Source organism: Pelophylax lessonae (assembly GCF_965119305.1).
Source record: "Pelophylax lessonae genome assembly, chromosome: 2".
NCBI lineage: Eukaryota > Metazoa > Chordata > Amphibia > Anura > Ranidae > Pelophylax > Pelophylax lessonae.
Window position 1 is genome coordinate 142010130 of NC_138769.1, and position 20606 is coordinate 142030735.

A 20606-nucleotide genomic window follows, 5' to 3' on the forward strand; every position below is an offset into this window, starting at 1 on the left:
TGCACCATGCCCAAATGGGGGGTCAGTGTAGGGGGGTCAGTGTAGGGGGATCAGTGTAGGAGGGGTCAGTGTAGGGGGGGTCAGTGAAGGAGTCAGTGTAGGTGTCAGTGAAGGGGGTTAATGTAGGGGGGGCAGTGTAAGGGTTCAGTTAAGGGGGTGTTAGTGTAGGGAGGTCAGTGTAGGGGGGTCAATGTAGGGGGGTCAGTGTAGGGGGGGTCAGTGAATTTGTCAGTGTAGGGGGGTCAGTTTAGGTGTCAGTGTAGGGGGGTCAGTGAAGGGGGGGTCATTGTAGGGGAGCAGTGTAAAGGGGTAAGTGTCAGTGTAGGGGGAATCCTCAGGGAAGCTGTGCTTAGTCATTGCTCATCATGACTAATTGCTCACAATTAGAGTTGAGCGGACACCTGGATGTCCGTGTTCGGCGGGTTCGGCCGAACTTTAAAAAAAAGTCCGGGTCCGTGTCCCGGACTTTTGCCGAACTTTTCCCGGACACCGAACCCCATTGAAGTCAATGGGGACCCGAACAGGGTGTGCCGGATGTGCCTGGGCACACCCTAATCACCTAGGGCACATAGCATTATCGCTCTGTTTGCCAGTGAGGAAAGATCTCCCTCGGACCTGCTCTGCTCTATTTCTCTTTGCCAGCAGGGAGAGTAATGTATCGGGGCCATGTACATGTAGGCAAACACATGCATGTGTATTTCAACTTTGGGGTGCACACCCTAATGCAATAGGCTGCGCACACCTATGGGCGGTGTAGGTGGAAGCGGTGGTGGAGGAGGACCAGGGCCGGATTAAGAGCATCATGGGCTTGGTGCTGAGGATTTTGAAGGGCCTTAAGGGCCGTGCCTTGGCATGCACCCAGAGGAGGAAGGGTGCAGCCATGCGTGCCTAATTCAACATGGGATGCTGTCTCTGAAGCCCATAAACACATCCATGCATCGGCAACTGTCCCTCCTTGTCCGGCCTTCGTGCTGTGTGGGGAGGTTCTGAGGGAGCTGCCTGGGGAAGCGAGCATAGAAGCCAGACTTCTGTGTTTACAAGTGACAGAAGAGTGGTAACAGTGAATATGGCCAACCCGGGGCCTATATAAAGGTAGGGGCCTGGAGCTGCAGCTCCAATAGCCCCTACGTTAATCTGGCCCTGAGGAGGACGAGGTAGCCAACACTGCTTCTTTTCACAAATTTTAAATGAGGGTACACCCCAAAAGAGTGAGAAAGAGCAAAAATAGAACAATGGCTGGGTAAGGTCGGTATCCATCGCTATTCTGCACAAGATACAGAAAAGTCCCGTGGGATCCATGCCTGGTTCATTTTAATGAACGTGAGCTTGTCCACATTGTCTCTGGACAGGCGGCTGCGCTTGTCTGTGATAACGCCCCCAGCCGTGCTAAATACCCGTTCAGATAATACACTGGCTGCAGGGCACGCAAGCACTTCCAAGGCGTAAAGGGCAAGCTCAGGCCATGTGCCCAACTTGGAGACCCAGAAGTTGAAGGGGGCAGACCCCTCATTCAGTACGTCTAGGCGTGTGCACACATACTGCTCCACCATGTTGGTGAAATGCTGCCTCCTGCTAAGACGTTCCATATGAGCTGCTGGTGCTGCTGTTTGTTGTGGCATGCTGACAAAGCTTTTCCACATTTCGGCCATGCTAACCCTGCCTTCTGAGGTGCTGGCGGTGCCCTGGTTGCGTTGGCAACCTCTTCCTCCTCCTCCTCCTCTGCCTTGTGCTTCCACTGTGGCCCCGCTGTCAGGTGGGAATGCCAGCAGCATCGCGTCTACCAGCGTGCGCTTGTACTCGCGCATCTTGCGATCGCGCTCCAGTGAGTGAATTAAGGACGGTACATTGTCCTTGTAACAGGGATCCAGCAGCGTGGCCACCCAGTAATCAGTACAAGTTAGAATGTGGGCAACTCGGCGGTCGTTGTGGAGACACTGCAGCATGTAATCGCTCATGTGTGCCAGGCTGCCCAGAGGCAACGAAAGGCTGTCCTCTGGGGGAGGTGTATCGTCCGTGTCCTCTGTATCCCCCCAGCCACGCACCAGTGATGGCCATGAGCTGGCCTGGGTGCCACCCTGCTGTGAACATGGTTCCATCTCCTCCTCCGTCTCCTCCTTCTCATCCTCCTCATCCTCCAGAACTGTGCCCCTGCTGGACAATTGTGTCCCTGGCGTTTGTGTGTGCAGGAACCCACCCTCGGAGCCCCTTGTGAATGACTGCCCTGAAAGCCTTGGAAATGTTACCTCTTCATCCTCCTCCTCCTCCTCATCCTGTGCCACATCCTCTTCCATCATCGCCCGAATTGTTTTTTGAAGGAGGCATAGAAGTGGGATAGTTAAGCTGACAACGGCGTCATCGGCACTGGCCATGTTGGTGGAGTACTAAAACAGCGCAACAAGGCACACAGGTCTCTCATGGAGGCCCAGTTATTGGTGGTGAAGTGGTGCTGTTCCGCAGAGCGACTCACGCGTGCGTGCTGCAGCTGAAACTCCACTATGGCCTGCTGCTGCTCGCACAGTCTTTGCACCATGTGCAAGGTGGAGTTCCACCTTGTGGGCACGTCACATATGAGGCGGTGAGCGGGAAGGCCGAAGTTACGCTGCAGCGCTGACAGGCGAGCAGCAGCAGGGTGAGAACGCCGAAAGTGCGCACAGCGGCCCGCACTTTCTGCAGCAGCTCTGACATATCGGGGTAGTTTTTAAGGAACCTCTGCACCACCAAATTCAGCACATGCGCCAGGCAAGGGATGTGCGTCAAACCGGCTAGGCCCAGAGCTGCTATGAGATTTCGCCCGTTATCGCACACCACCAGGCCGGGCTTGAGGCTCGCTGGCAGCAACCACTCATTTGTCTGCTGTTCCATGCTCCTCCACAACTCCTGCGCGGTGTGTGGTTTTTCCCCCAAACAGGCAAGTTTTAAAACTGCCTGCTGTCATTTACCCCTGGCCATGCTGAAGTTGGTGGTGAAGGTGTTACGCTGTCCGGATGAGGAGGCGGTAGAGGATGAGGAAGCGGAGTAGGAGGAGTTAGGAACAGGAGGCAAACTGAAGCGCCCTGCAATCCTCGGTGGTGAAAGGACATGCGCCAAATTGCTATCCGCCTCAGGCCCATCCGCCACTGCATTTATCCAGTGTGCCGTTAGGGAGATATAACGCCCCTGACCGTGCTTACTGGTCCACGTATCGGTAGTTAGGTGGACCTTGGCACAGATGGCGTTGCGCAGTGCACACCTGATTTTTTCCCCCACTTGGTTGTGCAGGGAAGGGATGGCTTGCCTGGAAAAGTAGTGGCAGCAGGGCACGACGTACTGTGGGACAGCCACCGACATAAGGTTTTTAAAACTGTGCGTCTCCACCAGACGGAATGACAGCATTTCAAAGACCAAGAATTTTGAAATGCTGGCATTCAGGGCCAGGGATCGCGGGTGGGTAGGGGGGTACTTCCTCTTCCTCTCAAGTGTTTGGGAGATGGAAAGCTGAACGCTTCCACGGGACATTGTGGAGATGGTTGGTGACCCAGGTGGTGGTGTTGCTGACAGATCCTCTGTTTGCGGGGTGGCAGGTGCCGGTATCACTACAGATGTGGCTGGAGCGGCCGAGACTGCAGCAGAAGAGGAAGCAGGATGAGCCAGAGACGTTTCTTGGTTTTGAAGGTGTCTACTCCACTGCAGCTCGTGCTTTGCACTTAGATGCCTGATCATGCAGGTTGTGCTCAGGTTGAGAAGGTTTATGGCTCGCTTCAGGCTCTGATTGCACAGGGTGCAAACCACTCGTGTCCTGTCATCAGCACATTTTCTAAAGAACTTCCATGCTAGAGAACTCCTTTGAGCTGACTTTGGTGCGCTCATTCCCTTGCTGCATTGGGCAGTAGCGGGCGTAGTGTCTAGGGCACGGCCGCTCCGCTTCTGCACCCTGCTCCCTCTTCTGCTGTGCTGGTGGCTCTGTGTGACCACCGCCTCTTCCTCCAAACTACTCAGGTCACCTGCATGACGTTCATTCCATGTGGGGTCGAGGACCTCATCGTCCTCCACATCATCTTCCACCCAGTCTTCACCCCTGCCCTCCCTGTCGGTCTCCACAATTCTGAACGCCGCAGCAGTTGGCACCTGCGTTTCGTCATCATCGGAGACGTGCTGCGATGGTCCTTGCATGTACTCATCTTGAGAAATAAGTGGTTGGGCATCGCTGCACTCAATCTCTTCCACTTCTGGGGCAGGGCTAGGTGGATGGCCCTGGGAAACCCTGCTAACAGAGTCCTCAAAAAGAAGAAGAGACTGATGTATGGCTTGGGGCTCAGACTGCTTGCCTGATTTCCAAGGGGGTGAGGTGAAAGACGGTTGGACATTGGCTGCAGGTGCCAACTCTGACCTTTCTGCAGTAGACTGGGTGGGAGACAATGTGAAGGAACTGGAGGCACTGTCAGCAACCCAATCTACTATCGCCTGTACTTCTTCAGGCCTCATCACGTCTAGAGGCGCATTATGCCCTACCAAATACTGCTGCAGGTTCTGTCGCCTACTCACACTTGAGGAAGGTGTTTCACTTGTGCGTGTAGCTGGCACAGATCGACCACGTCCTCTCCTTGCAACAGGAGCTCTACCAGCAGCACCACGACCCAGGCCACGGCACCTAATTGACGGTCTCCTCATATTTCTGTGATTTATGATCTTGCCCTAGAAAGGTGTTTATTGAATAGCGGAACAAAACAACAACAGTATCGCACGGGTGTATCTGACAGTCAAATATGCAAACTATGCCGCAATTTAATGTTTTTTACCCCAAAAGGGTGTATATTGAATAGCGGAATAGGAAAAAGGATAAAAAAACGGTGTATTTCACACGTACAAACACAGACTAGGCCCCGATTAAAAATTTTTGTACCCTAAAGGGAGGATGAGGAAGAGGAGTAGAAGGAGTTGGGAACAGGAGGCAAACTGAAGCGCCCTGCAATCCTTGGCGGTGGAAGGAGATGCGCCAAACAAATTTAAAAGGTGTATCTCACACGTACCGATACAGACTATGCCGTAATTTAATTTTCTTACACTCCAAAAGGGTGTATATTGAATAGCGGAATAGGAAAAATGTTATAATACGGTGTATCTCACACGTACAAACACAGACTAGGCCCCGATTACAATTTTTTGTACCCTAAAGGCAGGATGAGGAAGAGGAGTAGGAGGAGTTGGGAAAAGGAGGCAAACTGAAGCGCCCTGCAATCCTCGGCGGTAGAAGGAGATGCGCCAAACAAATTTAAAAAGGTGTATCTCACATGTAGCGATACAGACTATCCCGCAATTTAATTTTTTACACTCAAACAGGGTGTATATTGAATAGCGGAATAGGACAAATTTTACAAAACGGTGTATCTCACACGTACAAACACAATCTAGGCCCCGATTCCAATTTTTTGTACCCTAAAGGCAGGATGAGGAGTAGGAGGAATTCGGAACAGGCAGGAGGCAGACTGAAGCACCCTCAAATCCTCGGCAGTATGAGATGCGCCCCAAAAATTGGAAAGGTGTATCTCACACGTACCGACACAGACTATCCCGCAATTTAATTGTTTATACCCAAGGGTTTTGATTAAATAGCGGAATAGAAAATATGATCAAAAAAAGTGTATGTATCTCACACGTACAGAACCACACTAGGCCCCAATTACTATTGTTTGTACCCCTAAAGGCTGGATGAGGAGTAGGAGGAGTTTGGAACAGGCAGCACCCTCAAATCTTCAGAAGTATGAGATGAACCCCAAAAACCCCAAATATCATTCAGCTCTGCTGCAGGCCACAATTTATTTATTTTTTAACCCAAGGCTGTATATTGAATAGTGGAATAGAAAAAAGTGTATGATTTTTGAAACCACTCAATAATAGCACATGTGAACTGAACACAGCAGTGTATGATCAGTCAGCACAGCACAGCTGAAGGAAAAATGCTGCACACAGTGACTGATAGAAAAATACTTTTCTGTGATGGCGGAAGGCCCAAGAAGCACTGATCGCCCGAGTGGAGTGCGCCTTAACAGGGAACGGAGGATTCCAACCCTTAATAGAATAAGCCTGTACCACCGTCTGTCTGATCCATTTGGACATAGTTGCCGCAGATGCAGGCAACCCCTTTTTGGGGCCATCCGTGATCACAAAAAGTGAATCCATTTAACGAAACGAGTCCGTAGTTTTTAGGTATACCCTGATTGCCCAAACCACATCCAAGGAATGTAACGCACACTCCTGAGGATGACTGGGCTTAGGACATAGGGAAGGCAATACAATGTCCTCATTCAGATGAAACTCTGAAACCACTTTAGGAAGGGAGGATGGATTCGGACGAAGAACCACCTTATCCCTATGAACCACCAGGTATGGGGAACGACAAGATAATGCGGCCAGTTCTGACACCCTGCGTGCAGAAGTAATGGCCACCAAGAAGGCCACCTTCTGGGATAAAGTAAGCAATGGAATCTCCCTGATATTTTCAAAGGGAGGTTTCTGAAGAACCGACAACACCAAATTAAGATCCCAGGGCGGTAAGGGCGCGCTAAATTCCGCACCAAGGAATGAGTAGCCAAAGGCTTCTGAAAGAAGATTGCTAACGCTGAAACCTGACCCTTGATAGGACTCAAGGACAGCTTCTGCTCAACCTGTTGCAGAAAAGCCAATATACGGGCCACCGAATAGGCACGTGGAGGGAATCCAAGGGATTCACACCACGCAACATAAGCCTTCCATGCGTGATGATAGACTTTTCTGGAAGTCGCTTTCCTTGCTTTAATTAGAGTAGGAATAACTGAAGTTGACAATCCCTTGTCCTTCAGCACCTGGGTCTCAATGGCCAGGCCATTAAAGCCAGCGATTGTAAAGCAGGATGGAAGATCGGTCTCTGAGACAGCAGACCCTCCCTGAGATGAAGTCTCCAAGGAGCGTCCGCGACCAGCCTGACCAAGTCGGCGTACCAGGCTCGACGAGGTCAGCCCGGAATTACCAGGATAACTGGAATTCCCTCCACCCAGGGCCGATCCCAGGCGGGCGCTGCGGGTGCAGTGCGCCCAGGCGCCGCCTGGTGGGGGGCGCACTATCCTCTCCCGGCCGCAAGTCTCTCATTGCAGCCTCGGAGCTGCTATATACATTGCAGTTGTGAGCTGAGGGGAGGGGCGGGGCGGACCGCACCAGGGTGTCCACAGGGGGAGGGTGACACCACTCTGCCTCTCATTGAATCGCCGCTGCTCCACATAGTACTGAGCAGGACCAGTATGGGAAGAGGGCGCAGTTTGATGGGTAAAACCCTGCCCTGCACAGAATATGCTGCCGAATGTAAGAGACAGAGAGCGGCTATGTACCTACATGTAGAGTAGATGGTATCACCCACCCCCTGCCTGCACAGCGCGCTGTACTATTCCCCAAGTGACAGAGTGGAGGAGGCGGGGCAGGTGAGGATGGAAAGCTCCGACTATCAGTGCTTCCTGATGACTCCAGAATAGATGCTCACTGTATAACTTTCCTGCTTCTGAACAGCGGCTTCCCCCTCCCTATCTAATCCTTTCTATCACTCCTGATTTCTCTCACAGTTTCCTGATGTCCGTGGGACATCGGCACCCCCCCCCCCCCCCCAGCCTTCTGTTTTTATCTCTCCCTGCTCTGGAGATCTCAGAGCTCATCCCTCCTCTGTGTAGTGACCCCCCCCCTCCTCCTGTGCCCTTTCCTCTGACCCCCTCCTCTCTAGCTGTACAGCAAAGTTGAATGGTGCTCTCTATCCTCCTATCTCTGTGCTGCTGAGTCTACCACTCTCTACTCAGCTAACAGGTAAAAAGTTCAGGCTTTTTAGTCCCTGATATAGCTGTGCAGACAGCTGTTCTATTTTTAGTAAGCACCTATTAACAAGGGGTGCAAACAATGTTTCTCCCATGCTGGGCTGTCTTTTATCAGCACAGGGGGTACAGAGGTGTGTGCGTCCCTGTGCCAGCACCTCATTCATTTCTATTGGGACATAAGACTGCATGGACACAGCCTCTGTATTCTAATATGACACACAGATGCAGGTGCCAATAGAAATGAATGGGACGCTGGCACAGGGACGCACACAGCGCCCGTACATCCCTGTGCTGATAACAGAGCGCCCTGCACAGGTTACACGTCTGCACCACATATGAATGGGCTCTAAAGAACTCAAGTATATGGAGGCAGGGCCGCCATCAGGGGGGTACAGCCAGTACTCCTGTATGGGGCCCGGGCAGCAGGAGGATTGGTGGGGAGAGGGATCAATGACAGAGCGATGCACTGTCTGCCTCTTCCTCCACCAGCTGAAAGCCAGGTTTTCCCCCCTCTTGCCGGCTTTCAGCTGTTTGTCCCCCCCCACCCTCAGAGCTGAGACACGGGGGCGGCAGTCTGGAGAAGTGGTGGAGTCGTGGAGAGGTAAGACCTGGGAGAAGGTGCGCTGTGTGGTGCTCCGTGGGCTCTCCTCTCCTGTCTGCACAACACTCGTCCATGCAGCATAAGAGACAGGATCGCTCTTACATTGCATCGCACTGTACACACACAGTTTGATTACCACCCCCTACCTTCTCCACGGGCTTCTCATCTCCCGACAGCAGGAAATGTGGGTGGGGGGTAATCAAACGGTGTGTGTGAGTGTACAGTCCGATGCAATGTAAGAGCGATCCTGTCTCTTATGCTGTGTGTTGTTCAGACAGGAGGGGAAAGCACAACACAATGCACCCCCTCCTGGCTTAGTAGTGGTTTCTCCCTGTCGGTTTGGGGGGCTTTCAGAAATAATAATGGGAAAATAATTTATGCCTGGGATGTTTGAGGGATTGGCAACTCTCGTTGCTAGAAAGTGTAAAAGTGTAATGGGGATTTGGGGGGGGGAGGCATTTAATAGGAGGAATGGGGGGGGGTATGTGCTTGTAGGAGGGTTTGGGGGATTTGAACCAGAAGGGGGGATTGGGGGGAAAGTTTGTGCTAGGAGCGGGGCTGGGGCATTTGTGCTAGGAGGGGGGAATTTGTGCTGGGGGGATGGGGTTGTGAATTTGTGGAGGGATTCGGGGGGTTGTGCTAGGAAGAGAGATTGGGGGGGTAATCATTTTGATATTTTTGCCGGAAGTGGGGGGGCCCTGTCAAATAGGCTGTATGGGGCCCTGGGATTTCTAGCGGCAGCCCTGTATGGAGGCTTAGTGATATCACTCCGTCTGTGAGCCAGGACTATGGAGGAGCCGTTCTCACAGTGACAGCCGCAGCCCCGCTGAGATATCACACAAGAGCTTTACACCACAGAGCCCAGCACACCCCAGAGCCCAGCACACCCCAGAGCCCAGCACACCCCAGAGCCCAGCATCACAGAGACCGGCACACCACAGAGGAGCAAGGAATCAGGACAGGCAGCCAAGAATCAGGACCAGCAGCCAAGAATCAGGACCAGAAGCCAGCCCCAAGGCCCCAGCAGCCAGACCCCAGGACCAGCAGCTGGAATACAGGACCAGCAACCAGGAATCAGGAGGACCAGCAGCCAGACCCCAAGACCAGCAGGCCAGCCCCAGCAGCCAGACCTAAGGACCAGCAGCAAAGCCCCAGAAGCCAGGCCCCAGGACCAGCAGCCAGCCCCAGTACCCATTATTTAAGGTAAGTGAAGTCTTCTAGTCTTGGGCCTGGGCATCAAAGTGCTATTAATTAATATAATATGGTTTATTTTTCTATTGTTCGGTGACACTCTAATGTAGTCTCTCATGGGGGCTGGAGGGGACTCTTTCTATCAGAGACTCTCCAATAGGCACAGAGAGGGCCTCTGTAAGATAAACCCCCCTCCAGGTCCCATTAGACTCCGTTGTAGTCTCTAATGGGGCCTGGTGGGGGTCTTTCTAACATAGACTTTAAAATGCACACAGAGATGACCTCTGTTAGAGAGATCCTCCTCCAGGTCCCATGATACAACCCCATTGTAGTTTCTAATAGGGCCTGGTGGAGGCTCTTTCTAACAGACTCTCTAACAGAGGCCCTCTCTGTGTTCCTTGGAGAGACCCCCCTCCAGGTCCCATTAGGAAAGCGGAGGAGTTAGTAAGATGACCACGCCCACACGGGGGCGCCATAAATATTTCTGCACCCAGGCGTCTGTTACCCTAGGATCGGCCCTGCCTCCACCTCTATCCTGCGAAGAAGTTTCGGCAGTAACTTGAGAGGATGGAAGGCATACAGTAGCTGATACTGCCCCCACGGGGCGATCAGCGCGTCTGCTGCGTCCGCTAGAGGATCGCAGGCGCGAGCTACAAACCTCCGCACCTTCCTGTTGAGCCGAGATGCCAACAGATCCACATCCGGATGTGGATGCACATTGGAGGCACAGCTGGTGAATTACCTCTGGATGAAGAGACTATTCCTCTTGATCCAGAATCTGACGGCTGAGATAATCTGCCTGCCAATTTTCCACCCCCGGAATGAATACCGCGGAGAGAGCTGGAACAACTGTTCCGCCCAATGAAGAATGCTGGCCACTTCTATGGCTGCCAGGGCACTCTTGGTGCCCCTTGGTGATTGACATAAGCCACGACCGTGGCATTGTCCCATTGGATCCGAACCGGGCTGCCCTGGAGCTGCTCGGTCCAGGAAATCAGACAAAGTCTGATCGCTCTCAGTTCCAACACATTTATCGGTAACCTGGAGTTTATCAGACGAAATGACTTCCTCTGGCTGAGCATCGGAGACCGAAGCCACCAGACCAGAGACTCCCTGGTCCGCTCGCTTAACCGGATCCGATTGTCCAGGGAATCGGAATTCCGATTCCATTTGAGAAGAATCTCCTCTTGGAGAATTCGGGTATGAGACTGGGCGAACGGTACTGCCTCTAAGGAGGCCACCATCAGTCCCAGCCAGTTGACGGACAGCAACATCCGAATCGTTGACTGAATCTTCTGGAGTTTCTCCGCAAGGAGAAAAACTCCTGCCAAGGATGTATCCAAATTTAGGCCCAGATAGTTCAGTCTCCTGGTGGGAACCAGGGATGATCTTTGGGAAAAGCGAAGAAAACGCTGATGTCCTGCGAAGATGGGGATATGAAGATAGGCATCCTAGATGTCTAGGGACGCCAGGAAATCCCCCTGATGCAGGGAGGCCACCACTGTTCGGATGGACTCCATCTCTCCCAAGACCAGAATTGGACGCACCTTGCCCTCTCTCTTGGGCATTGTGAACAGGTTCGAATAGAACCCCTGAAACTGTCCAAGGAACGGGAACTACCACTCCTTGTTGCATCAAGTCCATTACTGCCCCCCGCAAAGCTTTTAAGCGATCTGGGGATAGTCGAATGTTGGAAGGGAAGAATCGCACCGGTGGAAGTGATCGAAACTCGATCTTGTATCCCGATTGTATGACCTCGCGAACCCCTTTTTTCCGGGATTCTGGAAAGCCATGGATCCGGAAACCGGTGAAGACGTCCCCCCACCCCAGAGATGGGTGGGGGCGCACCTCCAGGCTGTATTGGACTTATCTTCAGGCTTGGCTGCCCTTAGCAGTCTGTGGCAAGAAAGTGCTCTTGCCCCCAGTGAGATCCTTATAATCTTACCCAAACCGGCGATCCCCTTGAAAAGGGAGATTAGCCAACCCATTCTGTCAATGTTTGTGAAACTAAACCAATGGAAACCACTGGCCTAAGGGTTGACCCTATCAGGGAAAAAATGGAATGGAATTCCGCTTCCACTTTTCGATCCACCGGATCCCTAAAAGACGGAGCGTCCTCCAACGGGATAACAGTGGCTTTATTTAGTCTGGAAATCGGTGAATCCACCACTGGTGGTACCTTCCATTTTTTAATGAGGGATTCCTCAAACGGATAGCGCCTAGCAATGCGTTTGGAAATAGCAGGGGTTCGTTTTTGGACGACTCCATTTGGGCAAGGGAAACCCTTCGCCATTTTGGTAGGCTTGCTAGTACCAAAAGGAATATCAGTCTCAGCTACTTCTGCCGGTGTAACCTCAAGACTTAAGGTTTCCCGGACAGACAGAACTAGTGCATCCACCAACGCTTCTTCTTGTGCTATGGCGGAGGCAGAAGCGTCCTCCTCACTGTCTGAGGAGGCCGTACCTGAGACAACAGCCCCAGAAAAAGGACCTGCGGCTGCAGTGACTAGCTCAGAATCTGTATCTGAAGTATCAGATAATATAGGGGTAGGCGGGGGTCGCTTTCTTGACCCCCATCCCTGACAGGCCACCTCCACCCGGGATACCAAAGACTCCAAAACTGCTGATAATGCATCAACCCCTTTACACGCCTTTCGGTGCCTCCCAATTACTCCTTGAGGTGTTTGGTCATCTCAAACATGGCCGCCCCCATGCTGGAGACACGAGGCTACGCCAAGATGGCGGCCCCGCGCGACCTGCGGTAAAATGGCGGCGGCCTGTAGAGGATGGCAGCAGTCTGTGCAAAATAGCAGCGGCCTGCGGGAGGTAGTCATCGGCCTGTGCGGCCTGCGGGAGGTGTGCGGCCTGTGGGAGGATGGCGGCCTGCGGGAGGATGGCGGCCTGCGGATGGCGGTAGTCCAGGCACAGGCATCGGCCTGTATTGCACCTTATGTATCAGGTAAGCCCTCTTACATGGCCATCCTAATAGTAATGCCAGCCATTGACTACAGTCATGATCCCTTACAGTGCCTAACTAACTAACTAACAGTGCCAAACTAACTAACTAACTAACTAGACAGAAAAAAACTGACATCCTGTAGCAGGAAGTGAGAGGATATACCCTCTGGGACTGCCCCTAAGGTGTGGCCAGAACGTTTTCCTTCTGCCTAGTGTCCTACTCCTGTAGAGGGCAGTATAACCCGATTTGATATTAATCAAGAGGACTGCGTCTGTCAATGAGCGACAGAGAAAATTCATTTTAGTGTATTTCCTCCTGGAAAAAACAAAACACGTAAAAAAAAAAAAAATAAATAAAAAAAAAAAAAGCAGTCTTTATAGGCACAACAGGAGGCAGACAAGGTTAAAATCAACTCATTTTATTACTACACTTAAAATTGGAGAACACATGAACACATAAACAAACCCCAACTCTGGAATGGATAAGGACTACCCACTCATATACAGTGTATACAATGTACACTATTTGCAGTATACACAAATTATTGCTCGAAAACAGGTGCCTAAAAGCCACTTCGAGTCCAGGCTGTCAACGTGTTTCGCTATAGATATAGCTTCTTCAGCACATGTTGGGTTGTAAATTATGCTAAATACAATAAACAAGAAAATTAAATAGTATTCATAAACACACAATTAAGAAATCATATAAAATATGTATGCATCTTAACAAAAGCTCTGGATGCTTACATGAAATATTATCACTGATGGACTGCTTGCAAAAATTGGCCTTGGGGGCGGACACATGAGTGAGAAGAGACCAACAGGTCCAAACAGCCCCACATAGAAGGCAGAAACAAGAAAGATTTCAAAATGTTACTGTTTTTTACATGATTACTAATTTAAATGTCATTTCTGAGTGTTGATCGATGCTTTTTACATTTCCAGTCTGAGATCTGGTTCTCCCTGTTGGACTATTGAAAAAGGCAAGACCGAAACACGTCTGGTCCCACCCAGACATCTCAGACAAACTGTACACCAGAGACGTATTTATGGCCATGTTTTTATAACATTCATGTGGTCTTTTTGTTTGTACCAATATTTGTTTCTTGTAAACTACTATAAGATCATTGTTAAATAAACTTGTTACTACACATACTTAAGCCCTGGTTTTTGCCTAGAAAATCCAACTCCTAGGGGATTTTCTAGGGGGCCCCCCAGATCCTGGACCCCCTCCGTATGTGAATGGGTCTGGGGTACACTGTACCCCTACCCATTCAGCCCATAAAAGGCAGTGTATGTAAATAACGACAGGAGACGTTTTGGAAAGTTTATTAAAATCTTCATCTGTTCTTCTCTGCTCTGGTCTTTGGGGTGGGGGGGTGCAGAGCTCCCCCTGCCCCAAAGCACCAACACCCCCCCATGTTGAGGGCATGTGGCCTGGTATGGTCCAGGGGGGGTGAGGCCGCTCGCTCGTCCCCTCCCCCTTCCTGCCCTACCGGGCTGCATGCTCGGATAAGGGTCTGGTATGGATTTACGCCGGACCCCACGCAGTTTTTTTCCCATTTTTGGCGTGGAGTTCCCCCTCAAGATTCTCGCAGCTCAAGTCGCTCCGCAAGTCGGATCATCCTTATCCGACTTGCGGTGCGACTTCCATTCAAATCAATAGGCTCCCATAGGGAACCATTGATTTTGAATGGAGGCAGAAAAAACGCTGCTAAAATCAATGTGGCCAAACGTGCAATAACGAAAATGGAAAAAGCTACTGAAAGCACGTTTAACAGCTGCTTTTTCCCGGCGTCAAAACTAGCTTTGCAGCACGTTTTTTTTTAACCCGTGTACATGGAGCCTTACTGTTAATGCTGTTTTCCACAAATCTCCATGACAGCACACAACTTTCTCCTCGTTACTCACCTGTATAGTTATCTATATTATACCCTGTGGATCAGGAGAAGTTGTCAAAATGAATAATTTGTCCCTTTCATGCCATGCTTTTATGGAAACTTGTGAAAATTGTGTAACTGTTAAGTGCAATTTGTGTTTTTCCATCTCTAGCCAAATTTTTGTATGGTTGATTATCTACATCAGTAGAGAATACAGTAAAAAGATCTGTTTGATTGCTGCTATTGTTAGTTTACTTCTACAAAGGTTAGTTGTCTGACTTCATTTGGCAAAGCATCTGTATGAAAGCCAATAAGGTAAGATTTTTCAAAAGAGAGTTGAGCAATACCTATCTTTTATATTTGTTTTATGACAGGGTTTATTTTACAGTCTGTTCAGGCTAATTAGTTACCTTATCTTGCAGGTGGTCGCATTCGTGAATTTCCAGTTTTAGGAGAACTGGATGGTATTTTCATGGTCAGAGTAATTGATGAATTAGGTTACTCCCCCACTGGTAAGCTAGGACTGCGGGAACTGAAAACACAAGCAACCCTAACCTTGCCTCGACTGGATCGAAGGAGAACTCATGAGCTCCAGATGGTTCATGTATGTGTTGTGTCCATTAAATTTATTTATCCATTATTGGAAACACATTTCTTACTTTCATTCATCTAAGTTATGAGTGTAACATGGTCAATTCCAAAACTAAAATCTACGTTTCATTAGAGATATGAGCTGTATGTCAGAGCTGCATTTAGTAGTTTCTCCTGTTAAGATGACTTGGTCTAAGCAAACTGGAAAGCCCTCATGTGCATGACAATTCCCCCCAAAGAGCACACTCCATTTTTTTCACACCTATTGATTACAGGCAGGGCAGCCATCAGATATTGTGGGGCCCCTTACACAGTTTTAGGCCTGCCCCCCCCCCCTGGCCTGACCACCAACATTCAGCAGTGCCTGTCCATGGGCCATCCCACCAAATCCACCCACTAGTCCTTCAGTGTACACTTTTAATTTAACACTTACAACGTAATATATGAAAATGAAAATTCTATTCCAAGTCATCAGTGCTATCACGATTTAACAGTAAGGAATTATATTTTGTCCAAAAAGATCCAAATTCAACAGCTGTACACACTCTGCCCCCCTCACACGTGTACGCACTCAGCCCCCCTCATACATGTACGCACTCAGCCCCCCCTCACACGTGTACGCACTCAGCCCCCCCTCACATATGTACGCACTCAGCCCTTCTCACACGTGTATGCACTCAGCCCCCCTCACACATGTACGCACTCAGCCCCCCCTCACACATGTACGCACTCAGCCCCCCTCACACGTGTACACACTCAGCCCTCCTCACACGTGTACGCACTCAGCCCCCCCTCACACGTGTACGCACTCAGCCCTCCTCACACGTGTACGCACTCAGCCCCCCTTACACGTGTACGCACTCAGCCCCCCCTCACACGTGTATGCACTCAGCCCTCCTCACACGTGTACGCACTCAGCCCCCCTCACACGTGTACGCACTCAGCCCCCCTCACACATGTACGCACTCAGCCCCTCCTCACACATGTACACACTCAGCCCCCTGTTATATTCTCCGTGTTGTGAGAGACACAGGACTCTGGTCTGGAACAACGGATGTTTATTTAGTACTCTCTGTACAGCATTACAGGACAGCTCTGTATATCAATACATCTCTACATGTGTCTAAGATGGCCACTCTGCCCCTTGACCCTTGTCATCACTCCTGGGTGGAGCCAGCCTTAAAGTGACAGTACATGTGAAACCCTTCAGGTATAACACCTTCCATCCATCCCTAAAAAAAAAACAACAAAAAACAAAAAAACAAAAAAAACACAACAAAACGAGAACAGGCATAAAACAGTAACTCATAATTGTCCAATACAGTCCTCCAACTCAGGAGATTTACATGGCTTCTTCCGCGTCCGGATGTGAGAACAACTTCCAGGGATGCTATGGGGAGAAAATGGCAGCAGATCAATTTCGGTGGGCCCGTCTAAAGTCTCGTAACCGCTCTTGCATTTGAAACCGGTCAGGAGGGCGACAGTGTTGTTGAGGACGGGCACCCAGCGACTCGGGGCCGGAGGAAGCAGGGCTGGCCAGAATGGACACCGGTGGGGCCAAGAGGGGATCCCCTAGCTCAGAGCGTGAACAGACCTCTGGACCAGGGCTGGAGGGCTCTGTTGGAGCTGAGTTCAAAAGTTCAGAGTCCCCCCAAGCATCAGTCTCAATGCCTCCTGATCCGGTGTTCCTTGAAAAAACCATACCCGTGAGAAAACCATACCCTCGTCACTTCTGGTGCACCTACGGAGGGTATAGATTTATCACGGTAGTGTGTGTAACGTTACACTTGCGGTGGTTACATTAAAACAGCTGTGCTGCAATATGAGTCATCTCCGCTCCTATCCCTGTCACTTCCCTGATCTTGGCTAATAAATATAAAAGCGGATCACGGAGCCGACATCTCCGTCATTTAGATTTCATACACACGCCACCGCTTTTATATTTATTAGCCAAGATCAGGGAAGTGTCAGGGATAGGAGCGGAGATGACTCATATTGCAGCACAGCTGTTTTAATGTAACCGCCGCAAGTGTAACGTTACACACACTACCGTGAGAAAACCATACCCTCGTAGCATGCGCACTTGTCAGGCCCTCGGCGGTTCAATGACGTATCCGGGGCTGTGAGCATGCGCACTGCTACGCTGCTCATCTGTTCCTGACAGGAAGTGACGAGGGTATGGATTTCTCACTGGGTATGGTTTTCTAACGTTACACCGGTAAGAGCAGATCCTTGAGACACTGGAGGTGCAGCCGATGTCAGGGATTCGGGCAGCTGAGAATGAGGACACAATTGGTCCGCATGCCGTCTGCAAATGGAACCATCTTCCAGGCAGACCCTATACATTTTGGGTCCCAAAGTCTCTGCGACGATAGCAGGAAGCCAAAGAGTGTTGGAAGCGCCATAAGATCGAGCCCATACCTTTTGCTGGGCTGTAAACCGGGGAATCTCGTCGTGTTCGACCCTCTTGTCTTGGGACTGCCGTACATGTTCCTGGACCGTTTGAGGGCGGAGCATATCCAAAACAGTCCATGGCTGCTGACCCAAAAGAAGTTCAGCTGGAGTTTTCCCAGTGGTGGCATGTGGTGTGGTTCTGTAAGCAGAAAGGAAGGAGTCCAGCAGCTGGGGTGACAGGGACTGTTGTTTACTTGTAGCCACAGTAGCTTTGAAATAGCATTTGAAGGTCTGTACAAACCTTTCTGCTTGACCATTTGTAGCCGGGTGGTAAGGTGCGGTCAACTTGTGTTTGATGTGGGCAGTAAGGAAACTCTGAAACTCCTGGCTTGTGAATTGTGCACCGTTGTCTGTGACAATCTCTTTGGGGTATCCCAGCGAGATGTAACAGTATGGAAATCGTCACCTTAGTCGCCGGCTGGGTAACAGGAATGACCTCAGGCCACTTTGAATGGGCATCAATAATGATCAAAAAGGTGTGTCCTCTGATCGGGCCTGCAAAGTCCAAGTGTAGGCGAAACCAGGGAACCGTGGGCCAAGTCCAGGGCTGGACGCACCCTCGAGGAGGGTCTCTTGCAGTTTGTTCACATCCAGCACACGCATTCACATATGTCGTGATATCGGAGTCGAGGTTCGGCCACCACACATAGCCTCGGGCCTTTTGTTTCATGCGTGTGCCCCCGGGATGACCAGTATGTAGCAAGTCCAGAATGTGTCTCCGGAGGGTCTGTGGAACGATCACTCGGTCTCCCCATAAAACACAGTTGCCAGCCACAGTTAATTCCAGACGCCTACGGAAGTAAGGTTCATAATCCTGTGTGACAGTAGCAGGCCAACCGTACCGTACCCAGGAGAGTATTGTCTTAAGGAAGGTATCCTTGGCTGTATGGGCTGCTACTTCCCCGGAAGACAGAAAGGACAGGCTGGTGTAACGACAACTCTTGACAGGTGGAGAAGAGTCTGTTACTGTCCTTGTCAGATTGGACATGGCGTCCGCATTAGCATTGGCATCATGGCTGCGATACTGGATTTTGTAGCTATATGCTCCCAAGAATAGGGCATAGCGTTGAAGACGGGCCGCAGTCGTCTGGGAGATGCCTTTGTCAGGGCTAAAGATCTGAAGGAGTGGTTTATGATCAGTCAGTATGGTGAATTCCCTACCATACAGGTAAAGATGAAACTTCTTAATTGCCCATATGAGCGCCAGAGCCTCTTTGTCAATGTGAGAGTAATTGCTTTCTGCTTTTGTCAAGGACCTGGAGGCGAATGCCACAGGTTTCTCTGACCCATCTGGTAAAACGTGAGATAGTACAGCCCTTAGACCATAGGGTGAGGCATCACAAGCCAAGGTGAGAGGCCTTTGGAGGTCATAGTGCACGAGCATGCGTGACGCCAACAGCTTTCGCTTAGAAACTTCAAAAGCACGTTGGCACGCAGCCGACCAGTTCCATCTGGAGTGTTTCTCCAAAAGCTTGTTCAACGGAAACAAAGTGTGTGCTAGATCCGGCAGGAATTTGTGGTAATAGTTCAGCAAGCCCAGGTATGATCGCAGCTGTTGGACGTTGGTTGGGGCTGGAGCTTTTACTAAAGCATCAACTTTGGCTTCCGTGGTGTGTATACCCTCTGAATCCACAAGGTGGCCACAAAACTCCAATTTAGGTACCATGAATTGGCATTTCGCTAAGTTCACTTTTAGACCCTGCTCTTGGAGTTTGGCCAACACAAGCTCCACATTACGCTTGTGTTCCTGGTCCGTCAGGCCCGTGATGAGCATGTCATCTAACAGGCACTGTGTGAAAGGAATGTCCGCCAAAATCTCATCCATTTTGTGTTGCCAAATGGCTGGGGTGGAGGCTACACCAAACACCATCTGATTGTATTCATACAGTCCCTTGTGAGTGTTGATGGTTAGAAACTTGCGGGAAGAGGGGTGGACCTCAAACTGTAAATAAACTTGCCTGAGATCAAGCTTGGTGAACTTTTGACCTCCTGCAAGAGAGGCAAAAATGTCATCTACTCTGGGTAGGGGATACTGGTCTATCTCCAGTTGAGAATTTAGTGCCATGCGGAAATCGCCATAAATCCGTAAGTCCCCATTCGCTTTCTTTACTGGTACAACTGGTGATGCCCACTCGCTGTGCTCTACCTTTGAGATGACACCTTGTTCCTCCAGCCAGCTTAGTTCAGCTTCCACACCTGCTCAGAGTGCGAAAGGTACCGTCCGAGCCTTGAAGAACCTAGGCTGGGCATTGGGTTTCAGCCTGAGTCTCACACAGTCATGCTTTATTTTTCCCAAATGGTTATCAAAGACTTGTGGAAATTGCTGTTTCAGAGATTCCACCCATCCCTCGTTATCTCTTGATGTGATGGTCACGGCGTTGCAGGGGTTAATGGCGATGTTTGGCATGCCAAAGTAAGCAATCCCGTCTATCCCAAAGAGAGGGGGTCCCCCATGTTCTAGGATATATAATGGCATTCTCTTTGTCTGGCCCTTGTAGGATACCTGTACTTTCACTTAACCCAGTGGGTGGAGTATTTGCTTTGAGTATGTCTGTAGTTTGATTGGTGTTGGACGGACAGTTGTTCGGATCAGAAGTTTTCTCCATTGTTTCTGGGTGATAACTGAAACTGCTGCTCCTGTGTCTACATCCATCTTGAGTTTCTTTCCTTCCACGGTTACCTCTACAGTCATTGCTGAGGTTGCTGAATGCATATGATGTATGTCTAATCTGTGGAGCACTTCCTCATCCTCTGATTCAGATGACGATGTATATCTTCCCACCATATATGCCTTTGTCCTGGTGTTCAGAGGTTGTTTATTTCGCACCTTCTTACTACGGCAGACTCGTTTCAGATGGCCTGCCTTACCACAATTATGACAGAGCTGATCCTTAAACCGACATACTTTGTAATCATGGTCTGTATTCCCACAACGGTAGCAAGCTGACTCCCGGCTTGGTGAGGGTCTATATTTACAGTTAGCTGCAGTTGGCTTGAGTGCTGTTCTGAAAACATCCTCTTTAACCTCTTCCCTTCTGCTCTGGGGGTTCAATGCCTTTGTATATTTCACAGCCATTTCAATCACTGAAGCTCAATTGCCTTTGTAAGGGTAAGATCTTTCTCT

The 20606-nt window shown here is 50.3% G+C and overlaps 1 protein-coding gene across 1 annotated transcript in view; it reads left to right on the forward strand.

Annotated features, from left to right (window-relative positions):
- EXO5 (exonuclease 5) overlaps window positions 1–20606 on the forward strand; it is a gene marked incomplete at its 5' end in the record, with an annotated part of 84718 nt that overhangs the window by 31555 nt on the left and 32557 nt on the right. Inside the window, 1 exon segment of the mRNA XM_082246366.1 lies at window positions 14844–15032. Within this exon segment, the coding sequence (XP_082102492.1) occupies window positions 14844–15032 (189 nt within the window).